Below are 22,079 nucleotides of genomic sequence, written 5' to 3'. Positions count from 1 at the left end.
CTAGTTGTTTGATACACATGTCATCAGTTACTAATAATCATCAGTTGCAAATAACATCAAAGTTCAAGGTAGCTAATTAATCTGCCTACTGCTTTGCTGATGGGCTTTCTATTTGTTGCACATGGTTTCTTGGGATTACGAGACCTGAATATGGGGTTTGCTCGGCCTTAAGATTGTAGTTTTACTGTATGTCTCATAAAGGCATTATATAAGTCTGCCTGCTGTTTGCTTCGAGATGTTGAGGGAGCCTCTTTGCAGGGGTTAAAATCTAAATACAGATATAGTTAAAAGCACAAGTTCTTCAGTAATTTGCCTTGTCATCTGTTTTTCCATGCATTCTGTTACATTTCTGCAAGAATTAAGTATTCCGAAATCAAAGTATGAGGAATAAAAGGTCCAGATGTATGTGACAGAAATATTGTGGAACCAAGAACTCAAGAGCTGTTAGGCAGCAAGAGTTTGGTTTTTGTTACAAGTGAATAATTTCTGATTTGGAAGCATTTCTTACCAAAGTGTTTGTGTCCATTTGTTTTGACAAGCAGCTGACTTAAAATATTACTTTTATTTGGTTCGTGAAACCAGATTCTGGGATTATTCTTTTTTAAGTGTATGTCATTAACCAACAAACTGATATCTAACTATACCTAATTTAAAGGGCTGTGTTTCTTCTTGTGGAGAAGGAAGCAGGACTATTGGGTTGTTACCAGGAAGTGGGTCTTTCTAGAACAGAATTCTGTAAACCTGATGAGCAACTAATTGAAAAAACAGTTAAAACTGATAATGCACAGCCATTGATTAATTTAGGCCTGTATCTCTGCTGTTTCAATGAGTGTAGTGACTAACGTTATCGTTACTAAACTTTAGTTTTCTCCTAGTTTCCTACTTCAAAGAAGGTTCATAAAGAGTAAAAGAAAAAGCATGCGTATCGCTGAGCACAGTGCCTAGCACACAGTATAACATTATTTCTGAGCTATCCTGAATTGCTGAGTATTCATCTACCATCTAGTCAAAAATACTGAAAATTCATTATTTGCATAGAACAACTTTTTCTCAAAGTTTTAATATGTTGCATACACAAGCATTTTCCTGGGAAGTCACAATGCATATTAGCATATAACAGGATGTGAGTCATTCTGTAGCAAAGAAAACTAGTTTTGTTTAATCCAGTTGTTTTGATAGAAGAAAAATTGAGTTTCTCCTATTTTCTCTCAACACAGAATACTCCTGTGACCCCAAAAAGACTTCTCCTCACGAGCAAGCATGCAATTCTGCAGCAGGTTCTCCAGCTGGGTGTTCTCTAGTTCAGTTCTGATACTGTATACCTAGAGATAGCATCAGATCCTGCAGGTTGGGGGCTTAATCCTACAAGATTCCCCCCAACTTCAGGTGCCAGTCACAAGTTCCAGGTTGTTTTACCTGTGCTTCCAACTGACTGACTATAAATCATAGTTCCCACAGTCCCTTCCTTGTGTTCCATTTATTTGCTAGAGTGGCTCACAGAATTCAGAGAAACACTTTGTTTACTGGTTTATTATAAAGGATAGAGATCAACAGCCAGATGGAAGAGGTGCATAGGGCAAGGGGTACAGAGCTTCTGTGCCCTCTCCAGGTGTACCACTGTCCAGGAACCCTCTATTTGTTCAGCTTTCGGGAAGCTCTCTGAACCCTGTCCTTTTTGGGTTTTATGGAGTCTTCATTAGTAGGCATGATTGATTACATCATTGGCCATTGGAAATCAGTTCAACCTGGAGCCCTCCTCCCCTCCCAGGAAGCTAGGGGGTGGGGCTGAAAAGTCGCAGTCTTATAATCATGCCTAGGTTTTTCTGTGACCAGCCTCCATCTTGAATCTATCTGGGGTCTAAGCTACCAGTCATCTTACTAGCATACACAAGACACATCACTGCAGGGATTCCAAGGATATGTCAGGAAATGGGGATTAAAACCAAATATATACATATATTTTATAAATCACAATATCACACAGTACTTACCAAACATACCCCTTTTTGTGGAGTACCAATGGGACATTATAGTTTGCAGAATATTTTTGCATGTATTATCCAATTTGACCATCCCACCTCTGCCGAAGCCTGAAAATCACTATTTTACACATGAGGAAACTGAATCATTGTTTAAGCAGCCAACTAAAAGTGGGAGAAATAGACATGTTATATCCTGTCTTCTGACTCCAACTTTAAATTGTAAAGCATTTAATGTCTCAGTGAGACATCTTCCCTGTACTCTCTGCTCTTTCATTTTATAAAAATCTATCTTACGTCACTCATATCCTACACATGTTCTCTTAGGGCAATTACATCCATTTTCTCATAGTTTTAACTATTTCTTATGTGTTGAGGTCTAGCATGGAGGCCCCATTCACTGGAGTGGAACAAGTGAGAGGGGAGGAATTGAAGTCAGAAAAATGAGGGAGTCACTGTCATACGGGGTCTTGTGTATATTGTTTTAAGTACTTTAGCTTATACCCCAAAGTCTCAAATCTGATGGAATTTATTTTCTCTTTAAGGCAGTGACTATCCTGTTGAGAAGCAGAAAATACTTCGCAAGTAAAAAATATGCCTCCCAAGTTTAAGCGCCACCTCAATGATGATGATGTCACGGGTTCTGTGAAAAGTGAAAGGGTAAGTTCAGAATCTTAAGCTTTAAAAACAAAAGATTCAAAATATGTTTTCATTCCCTTTGTAAATAATAGAAAAAAACCATCCGGCCACGGTTGCTCATGCCTGCAGTCGCAGCACTTGGGACACTGCAGCAGAATAGCTTGAGCCCAGAAGTTCAAGACCATCTTGGACAACCTAGGGAGACCCTGTCTCTACAAATATTTTTTTAAAAATTAGTGAGGCATGGTAGCACGTGCCTGTGGTTCCAGCTATTCGGGAGGCTAAGGCAGGAGGATCACCTGAGCCTGAGAGATAAAGGCTGTGGTGAACTGTGATCTGCACTCCAACCTGAGCAACAGAGCAAGACCCTGTCTCAAAAATTAATTAATTAATTAATAATAACAGGAAAATCAAAAGTTTATGACTATATTCTAATCCTAATTGTTTTCTTCATAGTAAATGTATTTAAAAACATGTTACTTAGGTTGGTGACAACTGAATCCTACTTCTATTATTGATCAAATCATTATTCTCATAGCTTCTTTCTAGTTTTTGAAAGGGAGTTTTATACAAATACGCAGTATCTTTTTAAGAACTTTGAAGCTGAATATATTTGGAATTTTTCAGATTTTAGAAAGTTAAGAACATATTATGTAACAGCATTTTTGGGGCCTGGACCAGTGCCTCCAAAAATATTAGTATTTCTCAGTGAAGTGTATATTTAGTTATACCTAACTAATGTAAATAAAGTGTGTAAATAAACTAGCTAACATCAGTTCAGATTTTCCTCCAAAACCTTTTGATTTTCAGAAGCTTTTAGATTTTGGAATTGCAAATAAAGGTCTCCAGACCTGTAATTATCTTAGGTTCCAGAGTATCTTTCATATAATGCTTCAATTTCTAGTTTATTCCAGAATATTCTGTGCAAAGATATATGAATCTAGAAATTATGTAGCATTTTGAAAGACATTTTATATGAATGTTGTAGGCAGATTACTTTTAGAATAAGTACTCAATACATATTTATTGGGGGAAATAATTCACATTCTTATTTTTTTAATGCACCATTCTGAAGCCCTCCTTCCCTTCCTTCTTGTCTTGATTCATTCAACAAATATATATTGACCGCCTACTGTGTGCTAGGCACTGGGCTAAAAATTGGAAGACATAGTCTGTGCCTTTGCAAAGCTTTTAGTCTGCTTTGTTTTACATGCTCTTTTTGGATAACCTCAGAACTTCATATTATCCACTCTATCCACCATCTTATGACTTTTAGCCCTAAGTTTATTTTAGTACAACACAGGAAACGTTTTCTTCCCCTTAATCTAACCCTTTGTACAGCTTTTTGGGTTTTGTGTGTTTTTGATGGTTTGTTTTTATTTTTTGAGACCAGGGTCTTGCTCTGTCATTGAGGCTGAAGTGCAGTGGTGCAATCACGGCTCACTGCAGCCTCCACCTTTTGGGCTTAAGCTATCCTCCCACCCTAGCCTCCTGAGTAGCAAGGACGACAGGTGCATGATACCACTCCCGGCTAGTTTATATTTTTCTTGTAGAGATGGGGTCTTGCCGTGTTGCCCAGGCTGGTCTCAAATTCCTGAGCTCAAGTGATCCATCTGCCTTGGCCTCCCAAAGTGCTAGAAAGTGCTGGGATTACAGACATTTGACACTGCTCTCAGCCTGTTTTTTTTTTGTTTGTTTGTTTGTTTTTTTAAATGGGGAATAGAATCCACCAATAGACTAATTGTTAGCAAGTTTATTTAAAAAATAAACTTTAAGGAGTAACCAATGATTTCCATGTTGCCAAATCCAATTATTCCTTTTTTGCCATAATTTCAACTGCTTACCAGCATTTGGCGCAGTTTCAACAATTTTGGTCACCTATCTTTTTACCTCCACGTCATGGTGAAACTCTTAGTGTCTGCTTGAGCTATTTCCCCATGCAAGGAATTGAGAAATGCCTTGAGGAAATAAACCAAGTCTGGGTGAACTGGGAAGGCTGTGGCAGAGAGAAGGCAGAGAATGATCAGGGATTGAGAAATCACTCACAGGGATAAGCCAGGGTCTCTTTCTTTATGTAGTATCTTTCAAGATAGACCTCCAAGAAAAAGTGATTCAGAAAATTTGACATACCTGTGCTGGAATTCCATACACTGAAGAATTACTATCAAAAGCATGTCTTGGCCAGGCGTGGTGGCTCACGCCTGTAATCCCAACACTTTGGGAGGCCGAGGCAGGTGGATCACTTGAGGTCAGGAGTTGGAGACCAGTCTGGCCAACATGGTGAAATCCCGTCTCTACCAAAAATACAAAAATTAGTTGGGTGCAGTGGTGCACACCTATAATCCCAGCTACCCGGGAGGCTGAGGCAGGAGAATCGCTTGAATCTGGGAGGCAGAGGTTGCATTGAGCTGAGATTGTGCCATTGCACTTCAGCCTGGGTGACAGAGTGAAATTCCATCTCAAAAAGAAAAAAAAAAAGCAGCATGTCTTTACAAAGCAGAAGGTTGGAGAAATACTAAACTAGTTCAGAGAATAAATGTCAATTTATTAAAGTAAATGATACCAATTGTGAACCTATAAAAGAATCCAGTGTAAAACAACACAGACTTGATGTGCGTCCAGTACAAGCTGACTGAAAGCTCCTGATGAATATTCAGTGATCAGCGTGCACAAAATATGTTGAAATATTTTTTAAATCATCAGTTAGAATAATCTGAGCCTCTTATTGCCCCAAGGAAATTTTTAGTCACTTACCCAGAGATGCTTGCAAAGCATTAATATCCTGGAAGATGATCAATAAATGCTGACAGTTGATTGACTGATATCTGAGATATGTCGGGTAAATACCTCAGTCTTGGACAGAGAGCCTCTAAGTCACATCTAACTTTGTGTAAGATGAAGACTGAAGTATGGAAATGTATGCAGTAAAATCACCTCTCAGAACTTGTTTGTAATTCATACAATCTATGTCGATTTTGAAAAATGTATGTAAAGCAGAGAAAGTTGTAGCCAAATTCAATGTATAGTATGCAAGAGTATATTATTTAATAATTTTAATTGGTGCAAATCTCATTAATTTTATAGTTTTATTTTTACATGATTTCGAACTTAAACTATTTATATTTCCTAAGTTCCCCTGTGTTTCTTTCTCACAATCACTGCTGAATGTAAATTTGTGTTCACTGAATGGAATCACTGTTAAGGGCATATTCACTTGAATACGATTGCTTTTTAAAAATCAAGTCCAGGAGTGATATACCAGTAGCACAGTCTCATGGTATATTGGTCATAATCCTGAGAAAATATTGACAAAATTACTATTTGTAGATATTAAATACCAGTTTAATATGTGTGGAAATCAGATTAAATAGGACATAAAGTCCCCCCTAATAACAAGGTCAGGAAAAAATTACTTCAAGAAAAACAATAGTAAACCTTAAATTTAAAAAAAATACAAATAAATAAGCTTTATGAATATATTTTTAAATTTAAAGTGTACTGTCTCAATAAATTCCACTGCTGAGACTGTAATTGTATCACTTTCTCCTTACATTCTTCATTGATTACTAGTATATTAGATACCAGAACTGAATAAAATTGACTGTTTAAAGAGAATTCCTTTTTGATGTTTATTATATTATGAAGTTTGATAACTGATTGGTTCGAATAATATATAAATTATTTTTAAAACCTTTTAAAAGTTTTGTTTGTCTTTCCTATCATACTTTTTTGGTAATAGCTTTATTGAGATAAAAGTCACATACCATACAATTCACCCACTTAAAGTGTACAATTCAGTGGGTTTTATTATACTCACAGAGTTGTGCAACAATCACCACAATCAATTTTAGGATATTTTCATTAGCCCAAAAAGAAATGCTGTGCCCTTTTGCAGTCATCTCCCATTTTCTTTATCCCCTCAGCCTTTAAGCAACTGCAGACCTATGGATACATCTATTCTGGATGTTTTCTATAAACGGAATCATATAACATATGGCCTTTTGTGACTGGCTTCTTTGACTTAGCATAATGTTTTTAAGATTCATCAATGTTGTAGTGCATATCAGTGCTTCATTCTTTTCTTTTTTTCTTTTTCTTTTTGAGACGGAGTCTCCCTCTGTTGCACAGGCTGGATGGAATCCAATGGTGCGATCTCGGCTCACTGCAACCTCCACCTCCTGGGTTCAAGCAATTTTCCTGCCTCAGCCTCCCAAGTAGCTGGGATTACAGGCATGCACCACCATGCCCAGCTAATTTTTGTGTTTTTAGTAGAGATGGGGTTCCACCATATTGGCCAGGCTAGTCTCGAACTCCTGATCTCAGGTGATTCGCCCACCTCGGCCTCCCAAAGTGCTGGGAGGCCTTCATTCCTTTTTATTGCTAAGTAATATTCCCTTATATTGATATAACACATTTGGTTTACCCATTTATCGGTTCATAGATATTTGGGTTTTTTTCTACTTTTGGCTATTTTGAATACTGCTGCTATGAACATTAGCATACAAGTTTTTGTTTGAGCATGTTTTTATTTCTCTTGGGTATATACCTAAGGCAGAGTTGCTGAGTATTGTAGTAACTCTCTGTTCAGCCTTTTGAAGAACTGCCCACCTGTTTTCCAAAGTGGTTGTACAATTTTTACATTCTCACCAGCAATGTATGACGGTTCCGATTTCTCCACATCCTCACCAACACTTATTATTATCTGCCTAGTGGGTATAAAATATTATCTCATTGTGTTCTATTATTATTTTTTGATACTGTATCCCTAGCACTTGTGTTTATTCAATGAATGTATGAAAAGGCACTGGTTTGAGACATTGAGAAAAGGTGTGTTTCTCAGTGTACAATTATAGTAAACATACCTTATCTTTAGTATTATTATCCTCTAAACCAAATAAATTATTACTGTTATCATTATTATTTTGAGACTGGGTCTGGCTCTGTCATCCAGGCTGGAATGCAGTGGCACAATCATGGATCACTGCAGCCTCCTCCTGGGCTCAAGCAATCCCCCCAAGTAGCCTCCAGAGTAGCTGGAACTACAGGCATACACCACCACGCCTAATTTTTTTTTTTTTGGTAGAGATGGGGTTTCACTACACTGCCCAGGCTGGTTTCGAACTCTGGGGCTCAAGTGATCCTCCCTCCTCATCTTCCCAAAGTGCCGGGATTACAGGTGTGAGCCACCATGCCCGGCCATAAACCAAATAAATTATATTATAAATGTAATGCTTGTCTGTTGCTTGTTAGCTGGAATATTACTCAGAAATACTTATTTAAAAAATGACCTAATGCATTTCCTTGAATATTAATTGGTTTTGAACATTTCATGTGGTCATTGGCCATTTCTTCTATTGGGTATTATCTATTTCTATTCTTTGTTTTTCTATAATGTCTCTTTTTCTTACTAGCTTTCTCATAATTCGTGCAGCTTTCGTTTTAGATATTTTAAGCTATATTATTAGGTATTTAAACATTCGTTGCTATTAAATCTTCTTGATGGATTGTACATTTTATTATTGTAAAATCATCTTATTTGATTGTTTAATACTTTGTCCTAAAATTCCTCTTTATATTGCTAACTGTAACATTCTTTTTGTTAGAATTTGCTGATGTATGTTTTCTACCCCCGCTTTTCCCCATCCTTTATTCGATATTTGTTTTAGATGAATTTCTTGCAAACAGATATTGGCTAGAATTTTTTTGAACCCAAATTACATATAGTTTTTGTTATTAAATGGGGACATTCAAACCAGTCACATTTATTGTGAATAACTAATACACTCGGACTTTTTCTGTGCCAGCCAGCTAGTCCTGCAGCAATGAATGCTCTTCACCCTGATCTTTGGCTGGCTCTTTGTTATTTGGATCTCAGCTTAAATTTCACCTCTTCAGAGTGATTTTTTATGACAGCCTAATCTCACATAGTCACACCATCACTTTCTGTCCCATCACTGTTTTAATTCTCTGCACAGCATTTGTCGCAATCTTGTTTTTCTGTGAGCGCTCAGACTTCGTTTTGTTCAAAACCGGTGCTTAGTACTCATAACAGTGCACATAGAAGCACGTAAAAGATGCCCAAAAATACTTGTTAAATGAGTATTGAATACATCCTTCTTTCATTTTTTTCACTTTTTAGTATATGTCATATATTATACATAGATATAGTGATATTCATTGTATTTCTTATATTTTCCTTTTCCCGTATGCCTTTTCTTATGCTAAATTCTCTTATGCCTTCCCTTACGCTAGATTGATTATTTTCACTCATCTTCCTCCTTGCCCCCAGAACCACCATATCTAAACCACAGTTTAGATATTTTACTCCCTTCCCTCTCTCTTTTGTTACTAACTTTATATTTTAATGGTAGTGTTAATCTGTGTTCTCTGTCAACATACCAAAAACTAAGCCCCTTCCTTTGTTTTACTTTTTAATTCTAGTCCTGTTCCCGCCTCCTCCATTCCACTCCTCATCAAGATGAGCATATTGGCAATGCTTTCACTTTCTCACTTCAGTCTCCCACTCCCAGCTTCTGGGCTTTGTTGGAAAAGTTTTAGGTTCTTTTTAAGCTTTTCTGTATAATACGTATTTTTTTCAAAAGCTTTAACTTATTGTTTACAGTCACATTGTCATCAACTATTTAGATTTGGCCACATATTGTATTAGATTCATTGATTGCATCATCCATCTCAGTCTTAAGGTCTTTGTTTTCATTTCATTTTCTTTTTGGCTGCTGTAATTTCTTGAGGAATTTCCTCAGAAAAAGTACATGGGTAGTGTATTAATTTCCCATTACTGCTGCTACAAATTACCACAGACTTAAAACAACACAAATTTATTGTCTTATGGTTCTGGTGACCAGAAGTCTAAAATGAGCTTATGGGGCTAAAATCAAGGTGCCAGTAGGGCTGTGTTCTTTCTGGAGGCTTTAGGGAAGAAACTGTTTTTTTGCTTTTCCTAGCTCCTACAGGCTGTTTACCTTTTTAGGCTCATGCCCCTTCCTGTGTCTTCAAAACCGTCAGTGTAATGTCTGTCTGTCTCTCTCTCTCTCTCTTCTCTGCATTGGGCCCATATGAATAATTCATAATGATCTTTTCTTCTCAAGATCTGTAATCACATCTGCAAAGTCCCTTTTACCATTCAAGGTAATACATTCACAGGTTTTGGTGATTATATTAGCCAGGCGTGGTGGCACGCACCTGTAGTCCCAGCTACTTGGGAGTCTAAAGCAGGAGAATCGCTTGAACCCGGGAGGTGGAGGTTGCAGTAAGCTGAGATTGCACCACTGCACTCCAGCCTGTGTGACAGAGCACGACTCTGTCTCAAACAAAACAAAACAAACAAAACAAAACAAAAAAACAGGTTTTCATAATTAGGAAATGAACATCTTTGGGAGCTATTATTCCGCCTACAACAAGTGGTAGTTTGAGCATCCCTAATCTGAAAATCCAAAATGCTCCCAAATCTGAAACTTTTTAAGTACCAGCATTATGCCACAATGGAAAATTCCACGCTTGACCTTATGTGATGAGTTGCAGTCAAAACGCAATCAAAATTTTGTTTCATGCATAAGAGTATTAAAAAATATTATGTAAAAGTACCCTTAGGCCATGTATATAAGGTATATTTGAAACTCAAGGTCTTTATGAAGCATAATGAATTTTGTGTTGAGACTTCGGTCCCATCCCCAAGATGTTTCCTTATATGTATGCAAATATTCTAAAATCCAAAATTTGAAATACTTCTGGTCCCAAGCATTTAGGATAAGGGATTCTTGTATACTGTGTGAGCTCTTGTGTGTCTGAAAAGGTCTGGGTTTTGCTCTTCTTTAGCCACCTTTTGGACTTTATACCCACCCCTTTTGGGGAGAAGGTGAGACTGTCCTCATTTTAAGGAAAATTGTTGTATGTTGTAAAAGTAAGATTGCTTTTGTTTGGAAGTTCAGATTTGTTTAGGGGGCTGTTTGTGGGTAGAGTAGCTAAAAAGCAGAACATGCCCATTTTTAAGCCCTTGTCCTCAGCTCCAGACTATCCCTCTATTCTCTTCTCTGATGCTGCAATTGGAATCCACAAACTATATTTCGTCTTTCCACCTGGCTCCCTAAGTTCTGCCAATAGACAGACACTGGCAGTTAGAAGGAAGGAGAGGGGACTTCCTCCCTCCTGACTACCTGCAGTTCCTCACTCCCATACCAGCTTCAGTGACCTTTCTACCTTTTTTAGTCAGTTATAGGATTCTATAATTATGAGCATTTTCTTTGCAAAGTCTGTAAATGTTGTCCCACATCTTCTAGCTTCCAGTGAAGGATATGTAATTACTTTTCCCTCTTTATGGACACTTGGAGTTAAGATATTTCACTAGTATAGGACTTATTTCATTACTCCTCTGTGGCATTTTATAAGCCCTCTGAATCTGAAAACTCAAGTCTTTTTCTTTTTTTGACAGAGAAATCTTTTGGAAGATGATTCAGATGAAGAAGAGGACTTTTTTCTGTAAGTTTTTTTTACAGCTTTATTAGGGTGTAATTGACATATAATACATGCATATATCTAAAGTATACTGTATACATTTTGACAGACATACAGTAGTCTCCCTTATACATGAGAGATGCATTCCAAGATCCCCCAGTGGATATGTGAAAACAGAGTAGCAAACCATATGTATATATGTATGTGTATATATACATACATATAAGTTTTATATATGTGTGTATATGTATACACACATATGTTTTTTTCTATACATACATACCTATCATAAAGTTTAACTTATAAATTAGGCACTGTAAGAGATTAACAGCAAAAGCTAGTAATAGAACACTTATAACAATATACTATAATAAAATTTTTGTGCATCTGGTCTCTGTCTCTCTCTCTCTTAAAATATCATCCTATGCTCACCCTTCTTCTTGTGATGATGTGAGATAATAAAATGCCTACATGATAAGATGAAGTGAGGTGAAGGATATAGACATTTTGACATAGCATTAGGTACTATTGACCTCTGATGATATGTCAGAAGAATCATCATCTATTTAAGGTGGTCTTGGATCATGAAGCCAAGAAGATGTTGATAACTAAAGGGATGGGTAGCATACACAATGTGGATATGCAGGACAAAGGGGTGATTCACATTTCAGGTGCGACAAAGCAGGGCAACTTGAGGTTTCATCATGCCACTCAGAATGGTGCACAATTTAAAACTTACAAATTGTATTTCTGGAATTTTCCATTTAATATTTTCAGACTGCAGTTGACCATGGGTAACTGAAACTGTGGAAAGCAAAACCATGGGTGAGGGAGAGCTTACTGTACTGTATACCTGTGACATCATCACCAAAATCAAATAATGAACCATCTGTCGCCCTGCAAATTTCCTCATAACCCTTGGTAATCCATTGCTGTCCCAGTCCCTAGGCAACCAGTGGTCTGCTTTCTATCACCGTAGTTTGTATTTTCTAAAGTTTTTTATAAATGAAATCATGCAGTATGCCCCCTTTTTAAAACCTGGCTTTATTCAGCGTGGGTTTTGAGATTCATCCATGTGTTAATAGTTGGGTTTTTTAATTTTCTGAGTAGTATTCCATTGTATGATGCTGCAGTTTGTTTATGCAATCACTTGTGTGTGGATTTTTGGGTTGTTTCTACTTTTTGGCTTTTACATATAAAGCTGTTAACAAACATTTGTGTGCAGGTTTTTGTGTGGATATATGCTATTATTTCTCTTGGAAATAAAAATACCTAGGAGTAGAATGGCTGGTGTAAGTTTACAATTGTTTTCCAAAGTGGTTGTACCATTTTATATTGTCATCAGCATTGTATGAGAATTCCAGTTGCTCCATATCCTCATCAACACTACATATGGTCAATCTTCTTCAGTCTTTTTCATTCTAGCCATTCTAGTGGGTGTGTAGTGGTGTCTTGTTGTGGTTTTAATTTGCATTTCCTTAATGACATATGATGTTGAATATGTTAGTGTGCTTATTTTTCATCCTCATACCTTCTTTGTTCAACTCTTGCCCATTTTAAACTTTTTCTCATTGAGTTGTGTTTTTTTGCTTTTTATTTTTATTTTATTTATTATTATTTTTTTGAGACAAGATATTACTCTTGCTCAGGTTGGTGGAGTGTCCTGGCGCACTCTTGGCTCACCGCAGCTTCAAACTCCTGGGCTCAAATGATTTTCTCACCTCAGCCTCCCAAGTAGCTGGGACTATGGGTGTGTGCCATCACACCCAACTAATTATTATATTTATTTATATTTTGCAGAGATTAGGTCTCACTTTGTTTCCCAGGCTGGTCTCAAATTCCTGGCCTCAATTGATCCTCCCACCTCAGCCTCCCAAAGTGCTGGGATTACGGGGATGAGCCACTATGCCTGGCCAAGAGTTTTTATACAAGATACAAATTTTCTGTCAGATATGTGTTCTGTAAATATTTACTACAAATCTATAACTTAACCTTTTCATTTTGTAATAGTATCTTTTGAAGATTAAAATTTTGATTTTGATGGCATCAGTTTATTGAATTTTTTTCCTATTGTTTTTGCCATTTTTTTATATACAAGAAATCTTTCCCCAACTCAAAGTCACTAAGATTTTTACCTGTATTTTCTTCTAGGAGTTTTATAGTTTCGATTTTTACATTTAGGCCTACAATCCCTTTTAAGTTAATTTTTGTATATATTTGAGGTAAGGATGAAACTGGGAGAATATAGCCATCCAGCTATTTCATTGTAATTTGATAAAAAGATCATCCTTTCCCCACTGAATTACCTTGGCATCTCATAAAAAATTAGTTGAACTGATCAATCCTTTGTAGTTATGATTAGAAAGAGTCCTCGGACAGGTCTAGGTTTACATTTGTCAAGTCAGGAAGGACAACATTGTTGTGGGAGTTTTCTCTGGGGATTGATGTAGAGGGAAATATGCGTGAGAGGAAACATTTACCTCTTACTTTGTTAAAATATTGTGACTTGGCAGTGGCTCACGCCTGTAATCCTAGCTCTTTGGCAGGCCGAGGCGGGCGGATCACAAGGTCAGGAGTTCAAGACCAGCCTGGCCAACATAGTGAAACCCTGTCTCTACTAGCAATACAAAAATTAGCCGGGCATGGTGGCTTGAGCCTGTAGTCCCACCTACTTGGGAGACTGAGGCAGGAGAACCGCTTGAACCCAGGAGTTGGAGGTTGCAGTGAGCCGGATTGCACCACTGCACTCCAGCTTGGGCAACAGAGTGACACTTCATCTCAAAAAAAAAAAAAAAAAAAAAAAATTGTGACTTCTTTTATTGAGGCTGGGTTTTTTTTCCAAATGAAAACATTTTATAAAAATTAACGGAAACCTAGCCAGGCACAGTGGCTCATGCCTGTAATCGCAGCACTTTGGGAGACTGAGGCAGGCAGATCACCTGAGGTCAGGAGTTCGAGACCAGCCTGGCCAACACAGTGAAACATCTCTGCTAAAAATACAAAAATTAGCCAGGCATGGCGGTGTGCACCTGTAAATCCCAGCTACTCAGGAGGCTAAGGCAGGAGAATCGCTTGAACCTGGGAGGCGGAGGTTGCAGTGAGCCAAGATCGCAACACTGCATTCTAGCCTGGGTGACAGACAAAAAGACTCCATCTAAAAAATTAAAAAATTTTTTAAAAAAGAGGAAACCCGTGAAGCAATGAAGAAAGAGCTTACAGGATAGATAGCAGCAAATCTAGTAACAGAAAATAGTATCATTTTTGGCAGAATGTCAGATAATGTGGGGAGATAATTTTCTTTTTATGTATTTATTTATTTTATTATACTTTAAGTTCTAGGGTACATGTGCGCAACGTGCAGGTTTGTTACATATGTATACATGTGCCATGTTGGTGTGCTGCAGCCATTAACTCATTATTTACATTAGGTATATCTCCTAATGCTATCCCTCCCCCCTCCCCCCTCCCCACAATGGGCCCCCATGTGTGATGTTCCCCTTCCTGTGTCCAAGTGTTCTCATTGTTCAGTTCCCACCTATGAGTGAGAACATGCAGTGTTTGGTTTTCTGTTCTTGCGATAGTTTGCTGAGAATGATGGTTTCCAGCTGCATCCATGTCCCTACAAAGGACACGAACTCATCCCTTTTTATGGCTGCATAGTATTCCATGGTGTATATGTGCCACATTTTCTTAATCCAGTCTGTCACTGATGGACATCTGGGTTGATTCCAAGTCTTTGCTATTGTGAATAGTGCTGCAATAAACATACGTGTGCATGTGTCTTTATAGCAGCATGATTTATAATCCTTTGGGTATATACCCAGTAATGGGATGGCTGAGTCAAATGGTATTTCTAGTTCTAGATCCTTGAGGAATCGCCATACTGTTTTCCGTCATGGTTGAACTACTTTACAGTCCCACCAACAGTGTAAAAGTGTTCCTATTTCTCCACATCCTCTCCAACACCTGTTGTTTCCTGACTTTTTAATGATTGCCATTCTAACTGGTGTGAGATGGTATCTCATTGTGGTTTTGATTTGCATTTCTCTGATGACCAGTGATGATGAGCATTTTTTCATGTGTCTGTTGGTTGTATGAATGTCTTCTTTTGAGAAGTGTCTGTTCATATCCTTTGCTCACTTTTTGATGGGGTTGTTTGATTTTTTCTTGTAAATTTGATTGAGTTCTTTATAGGTTCTGGATATTAGCCCTTTGTCTGATAAGTAGATTGCAAAAATTTTCTCCCATTCTGTAGGTTGCCTGTTCACTCTGATGATAGGTTTTTTTTGCTGTGCAGAAGCTCTTTAGTTTAATTAGATCCCATTTGTCTATTTTGGCTTTTGTTGCCGTTGCTTTTGGTATTTTAGACATGAAGTCCTTGCCCATGCCTATGTCCTGAATGGTATTACCTAGGTTTTCTTCTAGGGTTTTTATGGTATTAGGTCTAACATTTAAGTCTCTAATCCATCTTGAATTAATTTTCATATAAGGAGTAAGGAAAGGATCCAGTTTCAGCTTTCTACTTATGGCTAGCCAATTTTCCCAGCACCATTTATTAACTAGGGAATCCTTTCCCCATTTCTTGTTTTTGTTGGGTTTGTCAAAGATCAGATGGCTGTTGATGTGTGGCATTATGGGTGACAAGATTTCTATAGAGTCATGCGAATTTCCTACAATGCTACTTGTGGTGCAAAGCCTTAGATTAGAGCAATAGCTACCTCTCAAAAGGGAACTCAGTTTTTTTAATTTTTTAAATTGTTTGCTGATTGATTGACTGACTGAGACAGGGTCTCATTATGTTGGCCAGGATGGTCTTGAACTCCTGACTTCAAGTGATTCTCCTGCCTCAATTCCCCTACCAGAGTAGCTAGAATTAATAGCACAAGCCTCTACACCCAGGAACTCAATATTGAATACATACATGGAATTTATTCAGCCTTAAAAGTTTGGAAGGAAATTCTGACATATGCTAAAACATGGATGAACCTTGAAGACTGTATGCTAAGTAAAAGAAACCAGTCATAAAAGGAAAAATATTGCATGATTCCACTTATATGAGGTACCTAGAGTAATCAAATTCATAGAAACACAAAATAGAATGATGTTTGCCAGGGCCTTTCAGGAGAAGGGAATGGCGAGTTAGGGGACAGAGTTTCAGTTTTGCAAGATGAAAAAGTTCTAGAGATGAATGGTGATGATAGTTCATTAAGTGAATTACTTAATGCCACAGAACTGTATGCTTAAAAATAGTTTAAATAGTAAATATATGTTATATATATTTACCACAATAAAAATTTATTGACCATATATGTGTGGCTCTATTTCTGGACTCTATGTCTTTCTTACATCAATACCATAGTAATCACTATCTTGAGTACTGTGACTTTATAGTAAGTTGTGAGGTAGTATAGTTTATATCCTTCAACTTTGCATTGCCTTTTCAAAGTTCTTTTGGCTATTGGAGGCTCTAAGCATTTTCATATAAATTTTAGAATCATCTTGTCAGTTTCCAGCAAGCCTGCTGGAATTTTGGTTGAGATTGTATTGAACCTGTAGATCAGTTTGGGGATAATTCACATTTTAATATTTGGTTTTCAGACCCATGAAAATGGTATATCTTTTTATTTATTTGGGTAATTTCTTCCAGCAGTGTTTTGTGATTTTCAGTGTCCAGATGTTGTATTTTTTTTCTTTGTCAAATTGATCCTTAAGTATTTTCTTTTTTTTATTATTTTTTATTATTATACTTTAAGTTCTAGGGTACATGTGCACAATGTGCAGGTTTGTTACATATGTATAGATGTGCCGTGTTGGTGTGCTGCACCCGTTAACTCGTCATTTACATTAGGTATATCTCCTAATGCCATCCCTCCCCCCTCTCCCCACCTCAAGACAGGCCCCGGTGCATGATGTTCCCCACTGTCGTGTCCAAGTGTTCTTATTGTTCAGTTCCCACCTATGAGTGAGAACATACGGTGTTTGGTTTTCTGTCCTTGCGATAGTTTGCTGAGAATGATGGTTTCCAGTTTCATCCATGTGCTTACGAAGGACATGAACTCATCCTTTTTTATGGCTGCATAGTATTCCATGGTGTATATGTGCCACATTTTCTTAATGCAATCTATCATTGATGGACATTTGGGTTGGTTCCAAGTCTTTGCTATTGTGAATAATGCCACAATAAACATACATGTACATGTGTCTTTGTAGCAGCATGATTTATAATCTTTTGGGTATATGCTCAGTAAGGGGATGGCTGGGTCAAATGGTATTTCTAGTTCTAGATCCTTGAGGAATCACCACACTGTCTTCCACAATGGTTGAACTAGTTTACTGTCCCACCAGCAGTGTAAAAGTGTTCCTATTTCTCCATATCCTCTCCAGCACCTGTTGTTTCCTGACTTTTTAATGATTGCCATTCTAACTGGTGTGAGATGGTATCTCATTGTGGTTTTGATTTGCATTTCTCTGATGACCAGTGATGATGAGCATTTTCTGATGTGTCTGTTGGCTGCATAAATGTCTTCTTTTGCGAAGTGTCTGTTCATATCCTTTGCTCACTTTTTGATGGGGTTGTTTGATTTTTTCTTGTAAATTTGTTTGAGTTCTTTGTAGGTTCTGGATATTAGCCCTTTGTCAGATAGGTAGATTGTAAAAATTTTCTCCCATTCTGTAGGTTGCCTGTTCACTCTGATGGTAGTTTCTTTTGCTGTGCAGAAGCTCTTTAGTTTAATTAGATCCCATTTGTCTATTTTGGCTTTTGTTGCCATTGCTTTTGGTATTTTAGACATGAAGTCCTTGCCCATGCCTATGTCCTGAATGGTATTACCTAGGTTTTCTTCTAGGGTTTTTATGGTATTAGGTCTAACATTTAAGTCTCTAATCCATCTTGAATTAATTTTTGTATAAAGTGTAAGGAAGGGATCCAGTTTCAGCTTTCTACATATGGCTAGTCAGTTTTCCCAGCACCATTTTTTAAATAGGGAATCCTTTCCCCATTTCTTGTTTTTGTCAGGTTTGTCAAAGAGCAGATAGTTGTAGATGTGTGGTGTTATTTCCCAGGGCTCTATTCTGTTCCATTGGTATACATGTCTGTTTTGGTACCAGTACCATGCTGTTTTGGTTACTGTAGCCTTGTAGCATAGTTTGAAGTCAGGTAGCATGATGCCTCCAGCTTTGTTCTTTTGGCTTAGGATTGTCTTGGCAATGTGGGCTCTTTTTTGGTTCCATATGAACTTTAAAGTAGTTTTTTCCAATTCTGTGAAGAAAGTCGTTGGTAGCTTGATGGGGATGGCATTGAATCTATAAATAACCTTGGGCAGTATGGCCATTTTCACAATATTGATTCTTCCTATCCATGAGTATGGAATGTTCTTCCATTTGTTTATGTCCTCTTTTATTTCATTGAGCAGTGGTTTGTAGTTCTCCTTGAAGAGGTCCTTCACATCCCTTGTAAGTTGGATTCCTAGGTCTTTTATTCTCTTTGAAGCAATTGTGAATGAGAGTTCACTCATGATTTGGCTCTCTGTTTGTTATTGGTGTATAGGAATACTTGTGATTTTTGCACATTGATTTTCATAATTTCTGATGCTACTAAAAATGACATTTCAGATGGTGTTTCAAAATTTTAGAATGTTGTACTCATTGCTAGTATAAATGTCATTTTTGTAAATTAACCTTGTATTCTACAATCTTGCCAAACCCCCTTAGTAGTTTTAGTATTGTTTTTATAGATCCTACTGGATTTTCTACATAGAACAATTATACTTTTTGCAAATAAAGACAGTTTTATTTCCTCCTTGTCTATGTTTGCCTTTTATTTTTTATTACCTTATTGCTCTGACTAGAACATTCAGTACAATATTGGGTATAGATGGTGAGAGTGAATGTCCTTGCTTTATTCCTGATCTCCTTTAGGGGAAGCATTCATCTTTCATATTATGTTTCATTTTCATTGTATGTTGTTATTGTTGTTTGTAGATGTATCAGGTTGAGGATGTTTCCTTCTATTCCTAGTTTGTGAAGAGTTTTTATCGTTAGCTGATCTCATGAGAATAAGATATAAACTACAAAACTCAAAAGAAACTAGGTTCTTAAATTTCTAGACATGGCAATTTCTAAAGGAGGTGAAAAAATACAGCAATTGATAAAAAAAATTTTGAAAACAAAATAAAACTGTTTACTGAAACTTATTTAACATAATGTGTAAGTGTGAATATATCATCTTGCCTTAGTTCCTCTGAGCTTTTTCCTTAAAGTCTTTTAAGTTCCAGCGAAGCCTCAGAATACTGGAACAGTATTCCATTCCAAAATGATGTTAAACATTGAATTTCATAGAGAAAACTAATATTCTGAACCAGAGGCCATTCCTAAAAACTAGGCAAGAACTTACAAGAGCTGGTCAACCGAAAAACAAAGAAAAGCAGTTATTAAATGAGGAAACTATATATAAAGTGAAATAGAATCTGAAAATTATTGAATTAAAATTATCCCACTACAGGTTAAAAAAAAAAGCAGCAGTTATGTCTGTTTCATCTATCAGTCTGTGAATGTGGTGAATTATGTTGATTTTGAAATTTTAAACAATTGTTGCATTTCTGATGTAAACCCTACTTGGTCATCATGTATTATTCTTTTAAAACATTGTTGGAATCAATTTGTTAAGAGTTTAAGAATTTTTGCTTCTGTGTTCATTAGGAGATATTGGTTGGTTGATAGTTACATCTTTTTCTTGTTGTGTCTTTATCTGGTTTTCTTGGTAGATTCATACGGGCCCCTGGATAATGAGTTGGGAAGGTTCTGTCTTTTTTAGTTTTCCAGAAGAGTTTGCATAGAATTTGTACTTTTTCTTCATTAAATGTTTGGTAGAATTCATGACTGAATAAATCTAGTCCTGGAATTTTCTTTGGGGGATTTTTTTAAAGTAATTTTAGATCCACAGAAGAGTTGCACAGATAGTATAGAGAGTTCCTATCTACCCTTCACTTAGCTTCTGTTAATAAGTCTCATATAACCATGGTACATTTGTCTGTAGTGATGTTCCCTCTTCCATTCCTATTACTAATTTATGCCTTCTCTCTTTTTTTCCTAATCAGTCTGGCTAGAAGTTTATCAAGTTTTAATTTTCAAAGAACCAGCTTTTGATTTTGTGTTTTTCTATAAGTATTTTGAAGTCTCATGTTACTTGATAGATGAAACAGACATAGCTGCTGCTTTTTTTTTTAACCTGTAGTGGGATAATTTTAATTCAATAATTTTCAGATTCCATTTCACTTTATATATAGTTTCCTCATTTAATAACTGCTTTTCTTTGTTTTTCGGTTGACCAGCTCTTGTAAGTTCTTGCCTAGTTTTTAGGAATGGCCTCTGGTTCAGAATATTAGTTTTCTCTATGAAATTCAATGTTTAACATCATTTTGGAATGGAATACTGTTCCAGTATTCTGAGGCTTCGCTGGAGCTTAAAAGACTTTAAGGAAAAAGCTCAGAGGAACTAAGGCAAGATGATATATTCACACTTATACATTATGTTAAATAAGTTTCAGTAAACAGTTTTATTTTGTTTTCAAAATTTTTTTATCAATTGCTGTATTTTTTCACCTCCTTTAGAAATTGCCATGTCTAGAAATTTAAGAACCTAGTTTCTTTTGAGTTTTGTAGTTTATATCTTATTCTCTATCTCCAGAAGAATCATAATTACTTTAACCAAATGTTATTTCAAGAATATTAAAATGGATTGGTTAGGGTGTGATATACATTCAACTACAATAAGGAGATAATAATCTGAGTAATGTTAGTATTTTCTTAATAACTTGCATTTCCCTTTTGCTATGTTGATAAGTTTAAGATGAGTAATCAAAAACATACTTAAAATTGTTAGTGTTTTGAATGAGTTTTTCTCTATATCCATCTTTGTCAATCAGCATTTCACTTCGTAGTTTCCTCATTTCATTATAGTCTAAATTCAAGGTGAATTGTGCTTTTAGTTCTACAGTTGACCATAAAGATATTAATATTCACTAGCAGTTAAGTAGTTAGGATATTACAGAGTTTAATGATCAGAACAAACTCTGTGTAACTTTGTTATATAAGATAATATAGGCCGGGCGCGGTGGCTCAAGCCTGTAATCCCAGCACTTTGGGAGGCCGAGACGGGCGGATCACGAGGTCAGGAGATCGAGACCATCCTGGCTAATACGGTGAAACCCCGTCTCTACTAAAAAATACAAAAAACTAGCCGGGCGACGAGGCGGGCGCCTGTAGTCCCAGCTACTCGGGAGGCTGAGACAGGAGAATGGCGTGAACCCGGGAGGCGGAGCTTGCAGTGAGCTGAGAGCCGGCCACTGCACTCCAGCCTGGGCGGCAGAGCAAGACTCCGTCTCAAAAAAAAAAAAAAAAAAAAGATAATATAAACCCTAATTTCTCTGAAAGTTTTAACATTCAGAAGAATTAGCTTAATTGTGGCTAGTAATAAGTACCAATGAAGTAAAGACATGATTACCTATTATTCAGTTTTACCAGTATCAGTAAAATGTGGTCCCTTATGATAAATAACTGATCCATGTTTAGAGTTCAGCTTGATTGTTTGCATTTGTGTATACTTTCTCTTTTTTTGTTTTGTTTTAATCCTATCACTACTAATATGTACTTGGTATGCACTTGTTTTCAGAAGGGGACCATCCGGACCAAGATTTGGACCTAGAAATGATAAAATTAAGCAGTAAGTTTTGTTCATTTGTTTAAATGATAATCATATTTCTGTGTAGACTAGAGATTGGCAAACTGCAGCCTGTGAGCCAAATTTGGCTGCAGCCTGTTTTTGTAAATAAAGTTTTATTGGAACATAGTTATGCCCATTTGTTTTCATATTATCAATAGGTACTGTCAAGCTACAATGGCAAAGTTGAGTAGTTGTGACAAATCTGTGGCAGATTTTATGGCCCACAAAATCTAAAATATCTGCTGAGTGTCTGGTCCTTTACAGAAAAAGTTG

General features: G+C 36.8%; 1 protein-coding gene across 2 annotated transcripts in view; it reads left to right on the top strand.

Moving 5' to 3' along the window:
* The window catches only part of VAMP4 (vesicle associated membrane protein 4), a 42,425-nt gene that overhangs the window by 1,084 nt on the left and 19,262 nt on the right, over positions 1–22,079 (top strand). For both annotated transcript variants that reach the window (XR_004433580.1, XM_033195849.1), the window contains exons 2-4: positions 2,525–2,639; positions 11,065–11,111; positions 21,756–21,806. Coding sequence is in view for 1 of the 2 variants with exons in the window: in XM_033195849.1 (XP_033051740.1) it covers positions 2,574–2,639; positions 11,065–11,111; positions 21,756–21,806 (164 nt within the window). In the remaining variant the exon portion in view is untranslated. The remainder of the gene's footprint in view (positions 1–2,524; positions 2,640–11,064; positions 11,112–21,755; positions 21,807–22,079) is intronic.

The sequence above is a fragment of the Trachypithecus francoisi genome, unplaced genomic scaffold (assembly GCF_009764315.1).
Source record: "Trachypithecus francoisi isolate TF-2019V2 unplaced genomic scaffold, Tfra_2.0 Lachesis_group5, whole genome shotgun sequence".
Classification (NCBI taxonomy): Eukaryota; Metazoa; Chordata; class Mammalia; order Primates; family Cercopithecidae; genus Trachypithecus; species Trachypithecus francoisi.
This window is presented reverse-complemented; position numbering and strand designations above follow the sequence as displayed.